Genomic DNA, 17230 nt, shown 5'->3' with positions numbered 1-17230 from the left:
TTATAACGGAAAAAGATTGTTTGGCTAGCTGACAATATGGATAAGATGACTTCTTTTAGATTTCAGAAATGCATTAGAACTACACACTCTGTTATTTTGTTTAGATTCATTTTCCTTCTTCTTTATAAATATGCTCTGAGATGTCAGATAGTCAAGATGGCGCCTGTGTGTGTGTGGCTCGCCGTCAGCTGTTACCTGTTTTTGTTTTTTGTTTTTTATGTTTGTAGTTCAGTAAAAGCAAGTGAAAACTGCAGGCTTTTGTTATTTGACCCGTTTAAATTCATTTTAATATCCCAGACAGGATTAAGGTAGAGTTTTTTTAATATATATTTTATAATTTATGTGGCTATAATACATGTGTAATATTCATTTCACCCGTTTAGTAATAAAAATCAATTGAAAAACATATTTAACACAACTTTATGTGGTTAAAAAAAAGTAATAACAAAGCCAATATAACATAACGCGATAGTTAAAATCCTCATAGATCAGCGGTCCCCAACCTTTTCTGCACCACGGACCGGTTTAATGTCAGACAATATTTTCACGGACCGGCCTTTAAGGTGTCGCGGATAAATACAACAAAATAAAATGACACGGCCAAGACAAAAACTGTAGTATTTTGTAAATATATTAATAAAGGCAAATTCACTGTGTAATTGTGTAACTTTATTAGCAGCGTCCTCCTGAAATGCGCCAACAACATTGAGAGTAACATCCTCCTCTCTGCCCCTTAATGCTCTCTGGTCGCTATGGTAACGTGTAGATATTTCTTTCAAAATAAGACGCACAACTACAACCCGGGAAAAGACCCAGGGAAACCGAGTTAATGATAAAAACCCTGAACACCATAAATTTCACACCCGAGCCTCAACTCTCGCGGCCCGGTACCAAACGACTCGTGGCCCGGGGGTTGGGGACCGCTGTCATAGATCATTCCCCATTTTTTCAATACAAACAATGGCAGTAAGAGCCAGTTTTAATAACCTAAAAATGTCTCATTTTGACCTTTGAATCAATCTATTGACCTTCAACGAGAGGTCAAAGGTCAAATGTAGTATATTTAAAATTTTACACAGTACTTTCTATATGATAATAGACATGACACTTGTAAGAATCATTTCTAAGTTGTAGTTTTTTTGTGTTATTTTTCAACCAATAAATCATGAAGTTGACTTTTAAGACTTTGGTGGCTTTAAGACAAATTTGAACAAATTGATAACATGACCTCAATCTGCACTCTTACAAAGCTGAATCAGAATTCATTCAAAACGTTTTCCACTATTGTGTGTAGAAACAGAATGATGCACATGCGATTGCTACCAAAAACATAACCTCCATGGTGGAGATAACTATGACAGAAACATGACATTCTAAAAGGATTTGTCACAATCTTGCATACCTGAAAATAAACCCAGGCCAAAATCACTCAAACTACTGTCCACTTTGTGCCTGTGTGTGTGTGTGTGTGTAAACAGAGGTGCATCTCCAGGCTCCACTGAGCTACACGGCGCTCTCTTTTGGCCTCGGTGCTTTTAATTAACTAGAAAATCTCAAAAAATCTCAAAAATGAAATGAAATGAAAACATTTGTAAACACATGCTGATCACTGTGGCAATATTGCTAATAGTGTTTTTGCAAGCATTAGTTTTGAAATACAAGGAACTGCCCAGGATTTAAACCATGTTTCAGAAGCATCGTAAAAGTTCAAAGGGTCGTCGTCCATCACTTCCTGTTTCTTGCACAATTTAACACCGAGGGTGTTTTGACCACATGTTAGGACCAGTGGGAGGCTTGCAGAGACGTTATTTACTGCCCTATTTCTAAAACATACTAATGTAAATTTTGAAATATCTTTGCATGCCATGCATAACCAAATGGTAAAGATCTCTTCTTAAGTATGAACAACATCATGTTAATTTTAAGTACTTACTTTAAACAGTTCGGTCCATAATTTGCTGGACAAAAACAGATTTTGTGGTTTTGCCTCTGTATACAACCCCACTGAAATTCAGATTAGTATGTGACTGAAGTGCAGGCTGTCAGCGTTGATTCAAAGAGTTGAACAAAAATGATGATTCATGACTTTAGACAAAGTTGTCTGTATTTTTTGTTTTCGGTTTCAATAAAAACAAAATTACCACAACAGTCGGGTACGTGTGGTGTGAAGAAATCTTCTGAACACAATTGAGTAAAATCTAATTAAATGAATTATTTTACCATTTGAACAGATGCCAGAGTTTACTTCCCCCAAACAGGCTGAAATGTTGATTCACTCTGACTCATGTGGGATCAATTGTACAAGAGGAAAAACTTGATAACTTGGCTTCAGTTAAAACAAATGTGTAACCTTTGCAGTTATGCAATGCCACATAGGAGAGGGGGAAGCACTGCTGACCTTTGTATATCGAGTGTGCCATGTTTAAGGTGGATAAGTCATGCTACCCTGAATCCAGTGCAGAGTTATCATAGTTTTGTATCTTTTAGGTTTTTATCTTCATTTAATTTAGAATTTTTTTGCTTTTGGTTCAGTTTCGTTTCAGTTCGTTTCCTGGTCGGGTTTTTTCTGGTTTCAGTTTAGTTTTTATTGTTTCAATGTGTTTATCTTTAGTTTTTATTAGCTCAGTGTTAGTCTCCACAGTCTCAATAGACACACAAGTTTTAATAAAATTATACCAAACTAACAAATATTACAACTAAGGATATTTCCTCTCTATGTTTTTTTATTTTAGTTGTATTTAATTATAGGTTTCCAAAGGTATTGAAGTAAAGCCTAGTTTTTATTTTTAAGTTAATCGAAATGTTTTTTTGCACATCTAGTTTTAGTTTGGTTTTAGTTAACTGTTAAAACCTTGATCAAGTACAACAAAGAAAATTACAACTGTTGCTATACTACTCACCTCTAAGTTAAGTGCACTTTAAAAGCCTTAGTTTAGATAAGTTAAAGCTCCAACCACGCTCGTAGTATCAAACATTACTGCTTGACGGACAAACTGAGATCAGTAAAATTCTTTGTACTACTTTAACTTATTCAGACTTTATCCTCTTTTCCATGTAGTAGGATGTGTTTATCAGACCCTGTCTTTGGACGATACACCTTACTTTAGCAAATCTTAAAACGAATAAACTCAAAAGAATCCCCTATCAATATTTCTTTCTTCTTCAATTTTTTTTAATTATTACAAAGTTAAGAGTACATATACACAACATTATACTATATTAAGAGCTCAGCTTTTGTTGCACACAGCACTGCTTTTATTAATATTTGAACAATAACTCTGAATATCTAACCAGGAATGATTAATCAGTGGGAGTCTCATACTTGGTGTCCCGTTAATACAAAAACACTGGAAAACACACCACATGTCCACAAGAATTAAAGTCTAAACACAGCTTAACTGAAATAATAATAATGATCACTAATATAACAATAGTGACTCTGACTTTGGATAAGCTATAAAGAAGATGGATGGAAGCATTAACAGTGCTGTGATTTTTCCTGTACAACTATATTCCTCAGTATGTGGAAAGAAACAAAACAAAAAACAAATAGCTCGATATCACTAAGTACACCTGAAAAATAAGCATCAGTTAAATCAAATGCACTGACTGAGGATGTATTTTGCATTTACAATTTAAATTATTAAAGTATTGTTGTAACCAGTACTGTTTTTTGTACTTTCCTTCACATAAATAAAGTCATTTCACTACACTGCTGAGACTCAACACACCCTACCACAATGCCTGTGGTATATAATACACCTCCAACACTGTACACAGCTTTGCATGAAATATTAAACGCTGTCTTGGGAGCAACACAGTCAAAGATTTAGATCCCAGTTCCTGTTCCTCTTCGTTGAGAAGGTTAAAGTCTCGAGTGGGGCAGAATCAGCGGTAGGCGCAGTGTTGCTCCTGGTGCTGCCGCAGGTCCACTTTATGCTGGAAGCTGTAAAGGCATTGTGGGCAGCGGTAGGGCCTGTCATCCCTGTGCTTTCGGCTGTGGGTGATGAGGTTGGAGCTCTGGCTGAATGCTTTGCCACATATCTGACACACGTGGGGCTTCTCCCCTGGCAGACAAACAGAGAGAATTGAACGCTGTTATTGTTTGCTTTCAGAATCCAGATATGACACAAAAACTAACCAATCAGGTTTAGAATCTAAGGTTAAAAGATTTATCAAAGGGAACTGTTATGTTTTCCTTTCTTTCATATTTGTTGCTTTTACAAAGGTGGATAATAATGAGCTTAGTGTGCTCTATAATAATCCCTGTGGGCAAAGAGCTCAGATTTTTTTTGGTCTTCGATGTGTATGACATCAAACAGAGAGGATATCGTCATCTAAGATGAACACTTTTGAACACAGAAAGCCCCACCCACCATCTGAGGGGCAGCCAATCACAAGAAAGCTGGCTAAAATGGTGCTAAAACTGCTTGTTTCAGACAGTGGATAAACGAAAGGGTGGCAACAAAGTCCAGGAATATATATATGTAATATAAGCTTTATTATTAAAAAAAGTCAACGCTACTCTAGTAGAGCCTGAGAATAAAAAGACATATAAAGGAATTACATATGTACTAACTCTGTGTAGTGGATCTGAAGGTCATTAATAACGTAAAACGTTGTACTTTTACGTGTGCTGGAAACATCATCAGGAAGTAGTCTGAGCCTTTTTACAGTCTGACTTTTATGCCAATTTTAATGAGCCAGATTTCATATTAGGCAAACTGACTAACTTAAAGGATACTAATATACACACGTATGTTAGTAGTGCTCATTTTAGCAGAAAACACCAGACTGGTTTACTGAGAGCAGGAGTGCACCAACTCACCGGTGTGGATGAAGGTGTGTTTCTTCATGTCAGACTTCTGGTGGAAGCGTTTGCCGCAGTACTGGCAGGGATAGGGCCGGGTGTCTGAATGAATGAGCAGGTGAGTGGAGAGGGTGGAGGAGCGCTTGAACACTTTTGCACACACCGTACAGCTGAATGTCCGCTCCTGAAAACAGCAGACAGTCATGGATCTGACAAAGCTCTATCCCAATAAATGGTTGATTTTACATCCAAAGATGTAACAGAATAATGCATTTAAAGGCAAAGTGATGCTGACCTTCCCCCTGCAAGGTGCCTGCTCATTACCAGCCCTGCCGGACTTGATGTGTGCCACTGACATACGGGCTCTGCCTCTGTGACTCTTACATATGTGAGTTTTCAGACTTGACAGACATGAAAATATCTGCAAAGACAAGTTGTAACAATTTAACATATCAATGAGGAATTTTTAAGTTATGGCTCATTAGAGGTTAGACTTTTCAAACAATCAAAGGAAGCTAAGGAGCACTGATGTATTCATTAGTTAATATTGTGTTTCTTCAGTCTATAAACTTTTACATGACTGAAATTGTTGAGCCTAGTTCATGGTTCATGGGTCTCTTGGAGGACATTCGGAGGATTTTTATGAATATATGGAAGGTTACCCATCAAAAAAATTGCATCACCTTCAGAATAACTGAAAAAAGGCATTTCTAAAATGAAACGTAATAAATAAATAACTGTATTGTGCATTTTAATATTTTATTTGTTGTAAAAATGACTCCAATAAACACAATCTACGATATATGTCTTGCGGCCCTATGCTGATGCTGATTGATTGATGATATATGTCTTTTTAGTCTTTGTCTTCTGGTGGATGTTTGTTAATCTGTCTTAAGTAAAGATATCTTTATAGATATATAATAATATTATTATTACACAATAATAATAAAATATAATAATATAACAACAACAGCAATAATAATAATAATATACTAATACCCAGTACATAATAAAAAACTAAAATGCAATAAAATCCAAAGAAATAGTACTTCTGTAAAAATCATAGAAAATAAATCTAAAAATAAAAAGTCAAAATGAAATAAAAACAGGAACTTCATAAAAAAAATTGTTGTAACCTTTCCACAGAGTAGGCACTCCTGCCTCGGAGCGCAGATCTTAGAGCAGCTGCTGCTCCTGGTCTCTCTCAGGATCTGATGGTGCTCCAACTCTCTCAGTTCGGACAGTTTGTCTGGATATCCAGACCTCACCTGAAGACTCGACAATACTTCTGGTTTGGGAGGCTGAGAAACAACTTTCTCCACTTGGCTAAAAATATTTGCGTTGACAGGACTGCAGGCCTCAGCAGAACTGTGGTCTGAAAAGAAAAGCAGACAGACAGTTTTTGAAAAATATGAAAAATATGTTTTTTTCTTTAATTAACACGGGAAAAAAAGTTGGGTCCTTGTTCTTTTATCGGACCAAACAGAGCTGCTGCTGATCACATTTAAAAGTGTAAAGTTTAGTCTTAGGAGAGCTAAAACAAACAAAAAACGTTGTCACCCACCGTATGATTGAGGACTGAATGGGTGACGGCTCCCATTTTCATTACAGAACTTTAAGTCCTGCTGTAATAACACAGCGGCGATTGCATTATCACCGTTTGTCTTCGGTTTGGTGTACTCCAGGGATGCGTCCCAGGCTCCCGCCCTTTTTTCCAGTTCACTGAACATTACTGCAGTGGCTCCAGGGCTGGGGCTTCTTGCCACGTGACGAAGGTGGTGCAGCCCACCGCGCTTCACCAGGAAAGAACGAGGCATTGCTCCGGGGTCTTTTGCTCCTGCTGTAATCCTGTTTTTAAGGTACCTAGAAAATGAAAATAAAGTTAATTCAAATGCAATATATGTAAACAGCCTGTTGTAAAAGATGTAAGAAATAAAGCAACTAAAGTAAGTTTTTTATGCACACAGTAAAATTTTACACTAAAGACATAAAACAAGGTGAATGACCAACAGGTCACACATTGTGTCTATAATACCCAAAAGAGGGCAGTAGAACTGTACTTTCTATATAGTTTCCTGCTTGAAAGTCAAATACATATACAGAGTTAGACTGTTCAGCAGATACTGTTTTTCTGATAAGTAAATCAGAAAAAACAACCCAAAATGTGTATTTATTGATTAATGTAACAATTATTGATGAGGCTGCTTCTCACCCTTTTATGTTCTGTAAATGTAAATAATTTTAAACATTAAAGTTACATTAAATGCATATTTGGGGTGCAATACTTATTGCACAGATACACCTGAGGGTGTGGATGTGGATAAACTGAGACAAGCTTTAGGAACAACTACGAGGCACAAATGCACAAAATGAAACTAACACAGACTGAGCATGAAGCCAGCGCGTAGCGAGTTCTTTATAAATTCAAATTTCTTAAAATTTCATCAGAACAAATAAAATTCCTGTGACCTCATTGGTGATGTTTGGAAGTGAGACATTTTAAAGTGAAGTCATCCTGATTTTTAGCCTGTGTTTATCTGTAAATACCAATCTGGAATCTTGAGTTGCACTCTGTGTGCCTATAAGGGTGCATCTGTGGTTTAGCTTTCCTCTCACTGGGCTGCTGACGATTTATCTGAAACTGTTATTTAGCAGAAACGTGAGCCAGGACCAGAGTGCACACGTCTGGGAGAAACACAATTTCCTCCTTCAGTTTAGCGAAGAAAGCTCAGCTCGCTGTCAGCCACTGAAAAACTCAGCTGATATTGTTTTGTTGCTCTGATTATTTTGCTATAAAATGCTAAAAAACCCCAAAACAAAACAAAAAACGTCCACTATTATCAAGTGTGCCTAAACTTTTAACTTTAATTTGTCTCCAACTTCATTTAGAATGGCAACCTTTGGTGCCCTTTAATTTATTTAACTACTTTATTGAACTTCTTAGTTTTGCCAGCTTGTTTAAGGTTTACTCTTGTGCACACAGGACAAAGTTTTTCCATCACAGATGACAGCGAGGATCTCTGCTTCCTGAAGAAAAACAAGTTAAACTCCTCACACCTTTTGTTTTGTTTCATTAGTTAACACTGAAGGCTAGAAATAGTATTATTTTTTATTGACATCATCATCTTTTCTCCAAATGTGGTTTCAGACATTCGGAGTCATATCAGAGCTGTGAAAATGTCACTTAACAGCACCACAAATCATGACTCAGTGCACAAATGTGCATGCTGTGCAGAAACTGAGGTATCACACCACGAATAAAAAACAAACAAACAAAAAACGCTGCAGCTTTAAAATCGTTTTTTTCAAATGAAGCAAAAATATGGTTTAACTGATAGGACTTGCACATGGGTGACAAGTTAAATAAAGTAGCAGTGAGCGGACGGCTGAAGGCTCTGTTCAAGGTGCAAATCAATGCAAAGCATTTGGAGCGATCGTCTTTATCCTAATGTGGTCTGTTCTAGTACGACGAACCCTCCATCCAGAGAGACGCCGCTGATTCAAAGCATGATGAGCATAAAAATGTCACACGCTATGTGCTCACTGGATATCAAAGCAGCTGAAGAGCCCTTGCAGAGCTTGGATCGACATCTGAGACAGCACCACCACCATCAACATATGAAGAATACCAAATATCTATTATATAATGGGTAAATGAGTAAAAGGATGGATGATAAATATCTCCAGAAGAGTACAAGTGATTTACAGAACAAATACCAGGATGCACAGGCTCTTATCTGGTGGCCAAACACCTCACTGAGAGTCTTTGTTCTGGTTTTTCTTCGAACCTGTCACCTGTCTGTAGTACCAGGAGCTGTAGGTGAATTCTTAAAATGAAAGAAGCTTCCCAGATACTCAAGCCCAAGTTTGTAAGCTTGTTTACAGTGATGAAAGAAGCACTCAGATCTGTTACTTGGGTAAAGGTAGCAATAAGAAGAACAATAAAAAAAAAAGTAAATATCCTGTATTAAAAGTAGTAAAATGCAAAAACGTACTTAAAAATAACTTGTTCTATAGAAAAACGGCCCCATGTCCTGACTTATTTTAAATAAAAGTGCTGCGGAGATTCATAAATGTTATTTTATTGCAACGGAAGTAAGGCTATTTTTATTTTAACAGCATATTCTGCATTTAGGTAGTTTCCTAACTGGGTTCCCAATCTGGGGCAGGAGGGCCCCTCCTAAATGTTGCATGATAAATATGTGTAGATCATTATACAGGAAAAAACAAAAATAAACTTCTGGCACACAAGTTTGCAATAAATTTTGAGCCTTCAATTATGTTTTCTGTGCAAAATATGGAATGAATTTAACGTGTTTGCGCCTCGAATAGAGAAACGTGACAACTCTGCGAAAACGTCTGCAGCGCTTTGGTGTTTTTCATGTTTTTTTCATATATACAATCTTACTCTTTAAAAAAACAGCATCAGACAAAAACAATGGGGTAGTAAATTATTTCAGTCTGAACTTTAGTAATGCATAGAAATAAACTAGGTGCAAATCCTCAAGTACAGGTAACAGAAATCTGTTTAGTAAATGTAATTTCACCGCTTTATTGATATTTAGCTACTGAAAGTTATTTCCTTATGTAGTTATTACAGACAAAGTAAACTGATTTAAATTTCTGGAAATCAGATAAGATCAGGTCTGCGCTGCTGACTTGCTGATGATTTGTTTTGCTCAGGGTAGATTTATGGATGAAGGAGAACTAACTCTTTGCCTTTGATTTAACATCAAGTGAGCTTACAGAGCTTTCAGAGGAGGCCTGATGTTGACATATATGTGCACTGACTTAAAAGTTTAGTCATTCACCTCAAATTTTCTTTATTAGATGAGAGATTAACAAAAACACCGCTACATATTGCAGTAAAACAACTGCTGCAGTGCATTTTTAGACAAAGAAATGACGTGTTCAGACAGGTGTGGACCGCTGCCCATGTTAATGTGTTGTGTGAAGTGTCTGACAAAATTTAGATCTGACATACATGTCGACATGCTGCAGCCACTTTCGGTATGAATGGGCAGCTAGATGAAGGAAGAAAGCGGTTTATTTCTACATCTTTGCACCAGAAAATCTGGCCTGACATACAAAAAGCTTTGCATGCCACCAGCTTAACTCTGCCCTGACTAAGATCCTTTCTTTTAAGGATGATAAAATGACAAGAAGGTACTTCTAGATGAAACTTTTCCACATTTTTTGAGTCTGCTGCATAAAACAAAACATGGCCTCTTAAAGTAAGTCATAATCTGAATCAGTCAGGTAACGCTTGCAGTAATCCACCTCATTTCTTTTCTATATATTATTTTAAAATCTAACTTAACCTGAGTTGGAATGAGAAAAAAAAAGTCTACAAAAAAAGAGAAAAGAAATAAAAGTGTAAATACTCACCAAAGTTCTCCTCCCAGCACTTCTGAGCTTCATACGCACTTTGCATAAAATAATACGGGAACCCCTGAAATGGAGTTAAAACGGTCACATGTGCGATCAGTCTGCCGCCGAGGTGGACTGTGAGACGCTGCTGACATCTGAAGGTCGCTCTAATGCGAGCACAAGAGGATGAGGAAGTATTTTAGATTTGACACTCCAACCACACAGCTTCCTCAGACAAAACACACACAAACACTCGCAGCAGCAGCAGCAGCAGCAGCGCAAAATCAGTCCAGTTTTACTTTAAAAAAAATGTGCAGATACATGACACGTCGCACAAAAACACACCGGCATAAATCAGAGAGGAAGTGGATGGACTGTGCTGAAAGTTCTTAGGAAAGTTTTGACACTCTTGTGTTGACACAGTGTTGTTACCAAACACACCAGTGAGGTGAAACTTATAAAGAAGCTCGGCTGATGCAACGGCAGATTCCTTTCCATAGAATTTAATGAAATCATTAAGCTAAAACATCAGTGACAAATAAACACAAGAGGGACAAGTGTGAATACATTTCTGTGGAAGGTTTTGAGAAATACTTTCATAAACAAATGAAATATTACCGCCTACATTTCACTAAAGCAGACCTCGGAGCGACTCTCCTGGTTAGAACTGTCGCCTCACAGCACGGAGGACCTGGATTTGAAATTAGTGACCGAGGCTTTAACGTGTGAAACCAGCATGTTCTCCTTGTGCCTGTGTGGGTACTCTGGTTTCCTTTGACAGTGGCCGCAGGTGTGAATATCCAGGGTGCACCCCACCTCTCGGCCCATCACAGCTGGAACAGGCCGCTGAGCCCCTGTGACCTGGATAAATGGATGCGTGCTCTACATATTTAACTGTTTCCATGTCGTATAACAGGAAGCAGTTTTGACCAAATATTTTTAAACACAGTTGGCGCATTTCCTTTGGATACTAAGTCTATTTTATTTAATTAGCACAACATCACAATAACAGTTTCCTCAGTGCGCTTAATATTTTAAGACCCTGCAATAATACAGAGAAACACAAGCACTTGGCAACAGTGAGAAGGACAAACTCCTTTTATACTGGAAGTAACCTCCAATATAAAGGGAGGGGGCGGTCATCTGCTGCGACCGTGGGGGTGATGGGAGGGAGACAGGACAAAAGGCACGCTGTTGAAGAGAGGCAGAGATTTATAATAACTAATGGCTCATCTTTGCTGCAAGTTTTTTTCCCACGTTGGTAGAGCAGGTCACCTATTGATCTGAAGGTTAGTGGTTCGATCCCTGGTTCCTCCAGTCTGCATGTTGTGAGTGTAAATGTGTATGAATGTAGTTAGGAAGCACTTGGTTAAGAGAAAGTGTCTGGTTGGGTGAATGTGGCATGTTGTATAGAGCACTTTGAGTAATCTGGGAGAGTTGAAAAATGTTATATAAGAATCAGTCCATTCACTGTCTGAACAGAGTTTCGTCATGTTACTTTTGCACTGTTATGCACTTGTTGTTTTTACATGGCTTAATTAAGGTACTCATTAGGCTGACACCCTTTGGTGGCCCAGATCAGGTTTGCCAGAGGTGATCCACATATGGGCCTGCACAGGACCACCAGTGTGTCTGCAACTGGCCTTGTGCTGGCCCATGTGTGGGCCACCTCTGGCAAACCAGATCTGGGCCACCAAAGGGCCGTCATTCTTTGCGGTATGTGGGCCATGTGTAAGCACATTGTGTGGGCCACATTCAGGCCATACACATTTTGCTATGTTGGTAGTCCAGCCTATAAATAATAAATGAATTACCTAGTTTTCAGCATCCCTCTGAGGCAGGATGGAAAAAAGGCAAATCAGACACACATTAATCTTTGTAAATACTTTGGCAAAATTTGACATGTTGTTCTACATTATCTCAAAACCTCATACCACACATTACTCATAAATGCTCAGTTTATGACCAAACCATGCTCCCCTGAACTGGGCTGCATCACCGTTTTGTAATAATCTTACTACGTTTGCGTGTGAAATCCTTTCTCAAGTCTTACTAACAACAACCTGGTGATTCATAGTTCATAGCTACCGAGTAGGCTGTTAAACTCGTACGTCAGCATGCAACCCTGAATTTTAATCCATATGTAAAAGCTCATCTGTGTTTACAGTCTTGTTATTATAAATAAAGATTTCACTCGATTTTTGCACGAACAGATCGAGAAGTTTCAGACTTAGTAATACTGATGTAGGCCAGAATGAGTCAAAACTATTCTGTTATGCTAATTTGACCAGTGAAGACTGTTACAGAGTGTGATTTTATCATATTATCATTTCCTGTTTATTTTCCATAGTATGACTTTCACAAGGTATTTAAACTCGTCCTGCTCTGCATGTTCACCTTTCCACCTGCCTCCCTCTCACTCAGTCTGCCATGTTTTTAGTCTTTAAACTAATCATGTCTTTAGTAGAAAAGAGAGTACGTGTACGTGTTTTAACCTCACGCAACAATCAATTTGTTACGCAACACTATGCAGCACGGTGACAATGCATCTCTCGTTAGCGACTAAGACAAGTTTAAAAGAGAAATCAGGCGGTTGCAAAGGTGCAATGTCAAAGTTTATTTTGTATCATTCGTAGGATACAGAACACTGAAATGCATTTTTCCCCATCATACTGGAATTTTATATAATTTTTACTGTCATTTAATATATTTGACAACATCAGCTGAACTGCAAGAGAGAGAGAGAAAGAGAGAGGATGGATGATGAATGATGCGGCTGTGGATCTCAAACAGTCGCCACATACAGTACATAAATCTGAGAAACTCTAGGCCAGACTGACACCATCTGACAAGAGAAAAATCTTCTCCTCTTATTTCTTTTTCTGCTTCGAATCAGGGAAAACGTGGCGGATGTTCCAGTTTTAAGATGATGAATCTGGAGTAACACAGTGTGACGTAAAGCAACAAAGTGTGTAAATCTCTCTACTTTTATGGCACATCATGACATTTAATCACCATCATCATGTGTAATGCTGTTAGCGGGACGAGCCAAAGTACGGATGGGAATTCTAAAAAACCAACATGAAGGATGAAGGCTAGAACCGTATTCAAAACTGATTTACAAACATATCAAAATGCTTCATCACAGTAGGTAAGAGCTGAATTCAGACAGAAGTGAGAACAGAAGCACCGTTACTGAACAGCTGTTTACAGATGTGTTGAGGGACCCTAATTTACTGATCCATATTTTTGGTTAATTATGGAAAGTTCCTGAATTCAAGCTTTCTTCAATTAGTTGATGTGTTTTCTTCTTGGGGTTCTTTTGGACTGGAATACAAACTGTACTCAAATCCTAAAGGTTTTAATAGTGGTGGGTTAGGTTTAAGTTTAGTTTGAAGTATGTTTAATGCATTAATGAAGAAGAAAGTAAATAGACAGATTTTCCTCAAAATATGGTGCAAACTTGACACAAAATGTCCAGAAAATCGTCAATAAAAAGGGAAATTGATGATAATTTTCAGCCAATATTTTTAGGAGCTAATTATATTATTACACTGCTCCTGAATGTGCAGTAAGATAATGTATTAAAAGAGTGCAGTTTAAACCTCAAACCATGAAAAGCAGTCATAAAAATGAGGGTATTCCGTGCATTTATTTGAGAAAATTATAGCCTCTGTGTGATTCTTGATAAATCTAATTATTCATGGTTGCTCGCATTTTAAGCCTCTAATAGATCGAGTTTCTTTTCCCATTTACAGCACGGCCTTTTATGTCTTCCATAATGAAAAAAGGGCTAATTGCATTACATAAATGCACTGAAATCAAAGCATCCCTATAGAGGGGGCCCGATATATCCAGAAATCGTGATGATTATGACCTTCTGCATGAAATTTAGTCTGACATGATGCAAAATATCATGTCATGTAACTCACTTGCCTTCTGCAGGCCACACACACAAGGGTCCAACTCTCATACTAAACAGAGCAGATGCAAATTTGTAAAACTGAAACGCTTGTACAACGGTCATTTTGGTTTGACAATATCTTAGCAGTGATTCCAGGGTAGAGATTTCAGTTGCCACAACCATCAGTGACCACTAAAAAGCTGTTACTTGCAACAGTATGGTGGGCAAACTGACATCCTCTTTAGTTCTTTGAAGGCCATTACTGGAAGATCCAATTACTTAATTTCTGAGAGGATGGCAATAACGCTCTGCTCTTTTTAGATTTGCATTACATAAAATATGCTTTGTTATGAAGCAGAAAGCCTCTAAAGGATTTAGAGACAGTTGGTCCATAGAGTGAAGAAACACAAGACAAAGACTATCTTTAAGGTCCCTCTGAAGAAATGCACATGTTGAAAAATGATCCCACCACGACTCCACGAATCCACACCAGCTCTCACGGCTCAGCGCCACAAAGCTGGGCGTGTCTTTCTCTGTAGTGCAAAAAGCAAAGATCACTGCTCTGTAGATATAACACCCTGTTTGATAAACTATACACACTCCAGTACAGCTTTAAATATCATCTATATGTTCCTGTCACACAGTATATTTCATATGTTTCCATTCATTTTACAGCCATTTTTTTAAATAGAATATGTTGTTTGATATGTTAAACGTTTTTCTACCCATGCTCTCTCCTGTCGTGAAGACACTGACCTTTGCCAAGGAAACAACCCTCTGCAGTCATTGGCCCACACTTTTAGCTGTCAGAAAGCGATAAGATCCAGATTACTTGGGTTTATCTACTTTGTTTCCTGGAATCATTTGATCACTCTCATTTCTGTCTTGAATATGAAGGCTAAGTAATGGAAACTGGTTAGCACAGCATAAGCTCAGGGCTGTCCAAATATAAAGAAGTCTGACTTTCAGCACTCTCAAAAGTTTATTAGCAGCTACAGCCTTAGCTACTTGGTTTAGTATGCCGAGTTGCTGATAACTAGTCCATAATAGCAAATATAACGTGTCCGTCAAACTCTACGCAGTCTTACTTGAATCCATACAAAAAAGTGTAAAAACAAAGCTGTGCATGAAATCAGCCAACTCCATCCAAGTTGTAGCTTTACACAGATATCAGAGTGGTCTCATCTCGGTCTCAGTCTGACAGGGAATAAAGGCATTTGCCAATATGTTGAAGTACTCCCAACAGAGTCTGGTGCTAAAAGCTGAAAAGCTTCTGGGAGAAAGTTAAACCATTCAGTTTTTTAGACATTACTCCAAGTAGTAATCTACATTGATATAGAGTTAATCTTGAGGTTGGATGGTAACCTCACAAGACTGACAAAAATAAAATAAAATAACAGAACAAAAAAATACAATAATGGAGGAAATAAGTCAAATCATAGCAGCACATTTTCTGTCTCTGAAGCACTCGGCGTGTGTCACAGTGAGCCCGTGACAGATGACTCTAGTTGGCACAAAGGACGTTGTAGAAAGTTTGGCCTCTTTCAGTATGTCTACACTCCTACAAGTTTCATATAGATATATAAAAAAAAAACAATATCAAAATAAATTACAACACATAAAAAAACCAAACAAAAAGATTTGGCAACACTGAGTTTCTGCCTTTTTGTGGGTTGCTGTGAACGTGAACGGTTGTGCGTGTAACTCACTTGCCTTCTGCAGGCCACACACAGGCAGCACAAGTACTCAGTATGCTAAGGGTTCATTTAGGAATGCCTTTACGTGATATGCCTGTAGAGTTTGATACAGATGTGTGCGTATTCCTGCTCCGGACCACTTCTTCGTATAATCATCACCACTTAAATTTCTTTTTCCTTTTTGTCTTTCCTTTTTTTTTTTTTCTTTTTAAAACACAGAGATGAACAGGTGGCGGCTAGAAGTTTCTTTTAAAGGCAGTGAAGATGGATGAGGGCGAAAGGGGAGGATAAGGATGTATTTAACTCTGAACTAATCAGGGAGAAGAGTCGTATAGGGGTGGCCAGAGTATACAGTGCGTCATATGTCTTACTCAGCTTAGAGGGAGGAAGGATTTTCCTTCTGTGTGTACTCGTCTTTCACTCGTGGCCACAGTCACAGATTCAGGTCCAGTGGTAGATTTTGAGCAGCGAGCGGTACATTTTGTTCGTATGTGATTTGTTCATGTTTTTGATAGACGTGTATTTTGACAGTCTGTGGCACAGTTACACGTGGGGATGAGGAGGGAGGCTGTACGTAAGCTCTTTGCCAGGGAGCGACAGTGTGGGAAACAGGTGTTGGAGACAGTAACGAGGAGCAGAGACAACAGGTAGTGATGATCAGCACAGGTCCAATCAATGCCACTATGTCTGCATCAAGTAAAAGATAAAGACTGGAGAGGCCGAGGAGGAGGACTTGACTGGATACTACAATCCCAGTTCCAGCGTCTCTTCAGATCATAGGGGATCTCAGCACCCTCCCGAGGTCTCAGTTATCCAGTGCCTCGGCGCACACAATGCTGCCATAAAGCTGCTGTGGGTCCGGATGCGTCTGCACCCGCTCTTCTGCCTCGCTGTCCGTGCTGCCCTCGCTGTCGAGGCGTGGAGACGGGTGACATTGGCCAGAAAGACTGGGGTAAAGGGCGGTGGCCGGCAGTGGGCTGGGAAGGAGGTCCTCATCTGAGCTGAGGAAGTCCCCCTCAGCGGAGGCGGGGCTGGCCAGGCAGAGATCCTGGTAGTTGGTACTTCCCCCTCCACTGGTGACCCTGGAGCTGGGGGTCACCTTCTGTCCTCGCAGCTGCCTGATCTGAGAACAAAGAAGGAGGTTTTTAGTCAAAGGTAGGCTGGCTGTGGTTCAGATGTATTTCCCCCCCACCCTCAGCTAATCTGGATAAAATCACCAGCCAGTACAGGTTGTTAGAACATCTTGTGAAAACGCTGATTGCACTGAAATATAGACCGTATGTTCATGCTGAACTGGCTCACATAGATGTATATAGAGCAGCATTATTAAAACAGGAAAAAGCATTTGTATTTGGTGCTGATTATTTTTAACAGTAGAAAAACACGTTTATGACCAGTTTGGTGGACCCTGGTTACTGATCCAGATTGTTTTTAGTTCCTGAATTCAAG

At 38.7% G+C, this 17230-nt stretch overlaps 2 protein-coding genes across 4 annotated transcripts in view; both read right to left on the bottom strand.

The window, feature by feature from the left end:
* Positions 1 to 3229: 3229 nt before the first annotated feature.
* LOC146572844 (uncharacterized) lies at positions 3230 to 10397 on the bottom strand. The gene is made up of 6 exons (XM_085278695.1): positions 10199 to 10397; positions 6375 to 6673; positions 5947 to 6185; positions 5106 to 5231; positions 4829 to 4994; positions 3230 to 4067 (listed from the first exon to the last, which is right to left on the bottom strand). The coding sequence occupies exons 2-6, from the start codon at positions 6625 to 6627 to the stop codon at positions 3889 to 3891; spliced, it is 963 nt and encodes a 320-aa protein (XP_085134821.1). The 5' UTR covers positions 6628 to 6673; positions 10199 to 10397; the 3' UTR covers positions 3230 to 3888.
* A 2365-nt stretch (positions 10398 to 12762) lies between these two features.
* evi5l (ecotropic viral integration site 5 like) overlaps positions 12763 to 17230 on the bottom strand; it is a 50712-nt gene continuing 46244 nt past the window's right edge. For all 3 annotated transcript variants that reach the window (XM_085277268.1, XM_085277267.1, XM_085277269.1), the window contains one exon: positions 12763 to 16904. In XM_085277268.1, the coding sequence (XP_085133394.1) occupies positions 16587 to 16904 (318 nt within the window). In that variant the 3' untranslated portion in view covers positions 12763 to 16586. The remainder of the gene's footprint in view (positions 16905 to 17230) is intronic.

This window comes from Mchenga conophoros, linkage group LG6 (assembly GCF_057382185.1).
Source record: "Mchenga conophoros isolate Kocher_MC1m ecotype Shallow Benthic linkage group LG6, M_conophoros_male_GT1.1, whole genome shotgun sequence".
NCBI lineage: Eukaryota > Metazoa > Chordata > Actinopteri > Cichliformes > Cichlidae > Mchenga > Mchenga conophoros.
The sequence above is the reverse complement of the archived record's forward strand: the minus strand, read 5'-3'. Positions and strand labels throughout refer to the sequence as shown.

Bases quoted from the DNA above. Each gene is read 5' to 3' on its own strand.
- LOC146572844 (XM_085278695.1), bottom strand. From the start codon at position 6,627: ATGCCTCGTTCTTTCCTGGTGAAGCGCGGTGGGCTGCACCACCTTCGT. The intron at 6,186-6,374 runs GTGGGTGACAAC...TTTTCTTTTCAG, and splicing joins ATTCAGTCCTCAATCATACG to ACCACAGTTCTGCTGAGGCC. The intron at 5,232-5,946 runs GTTACAACAATT...TTGTCTTTGCAG, and splicing joins AGTGCCTACTCTGTGGAAAG to ATATTTTCATGTCTGTCAAG.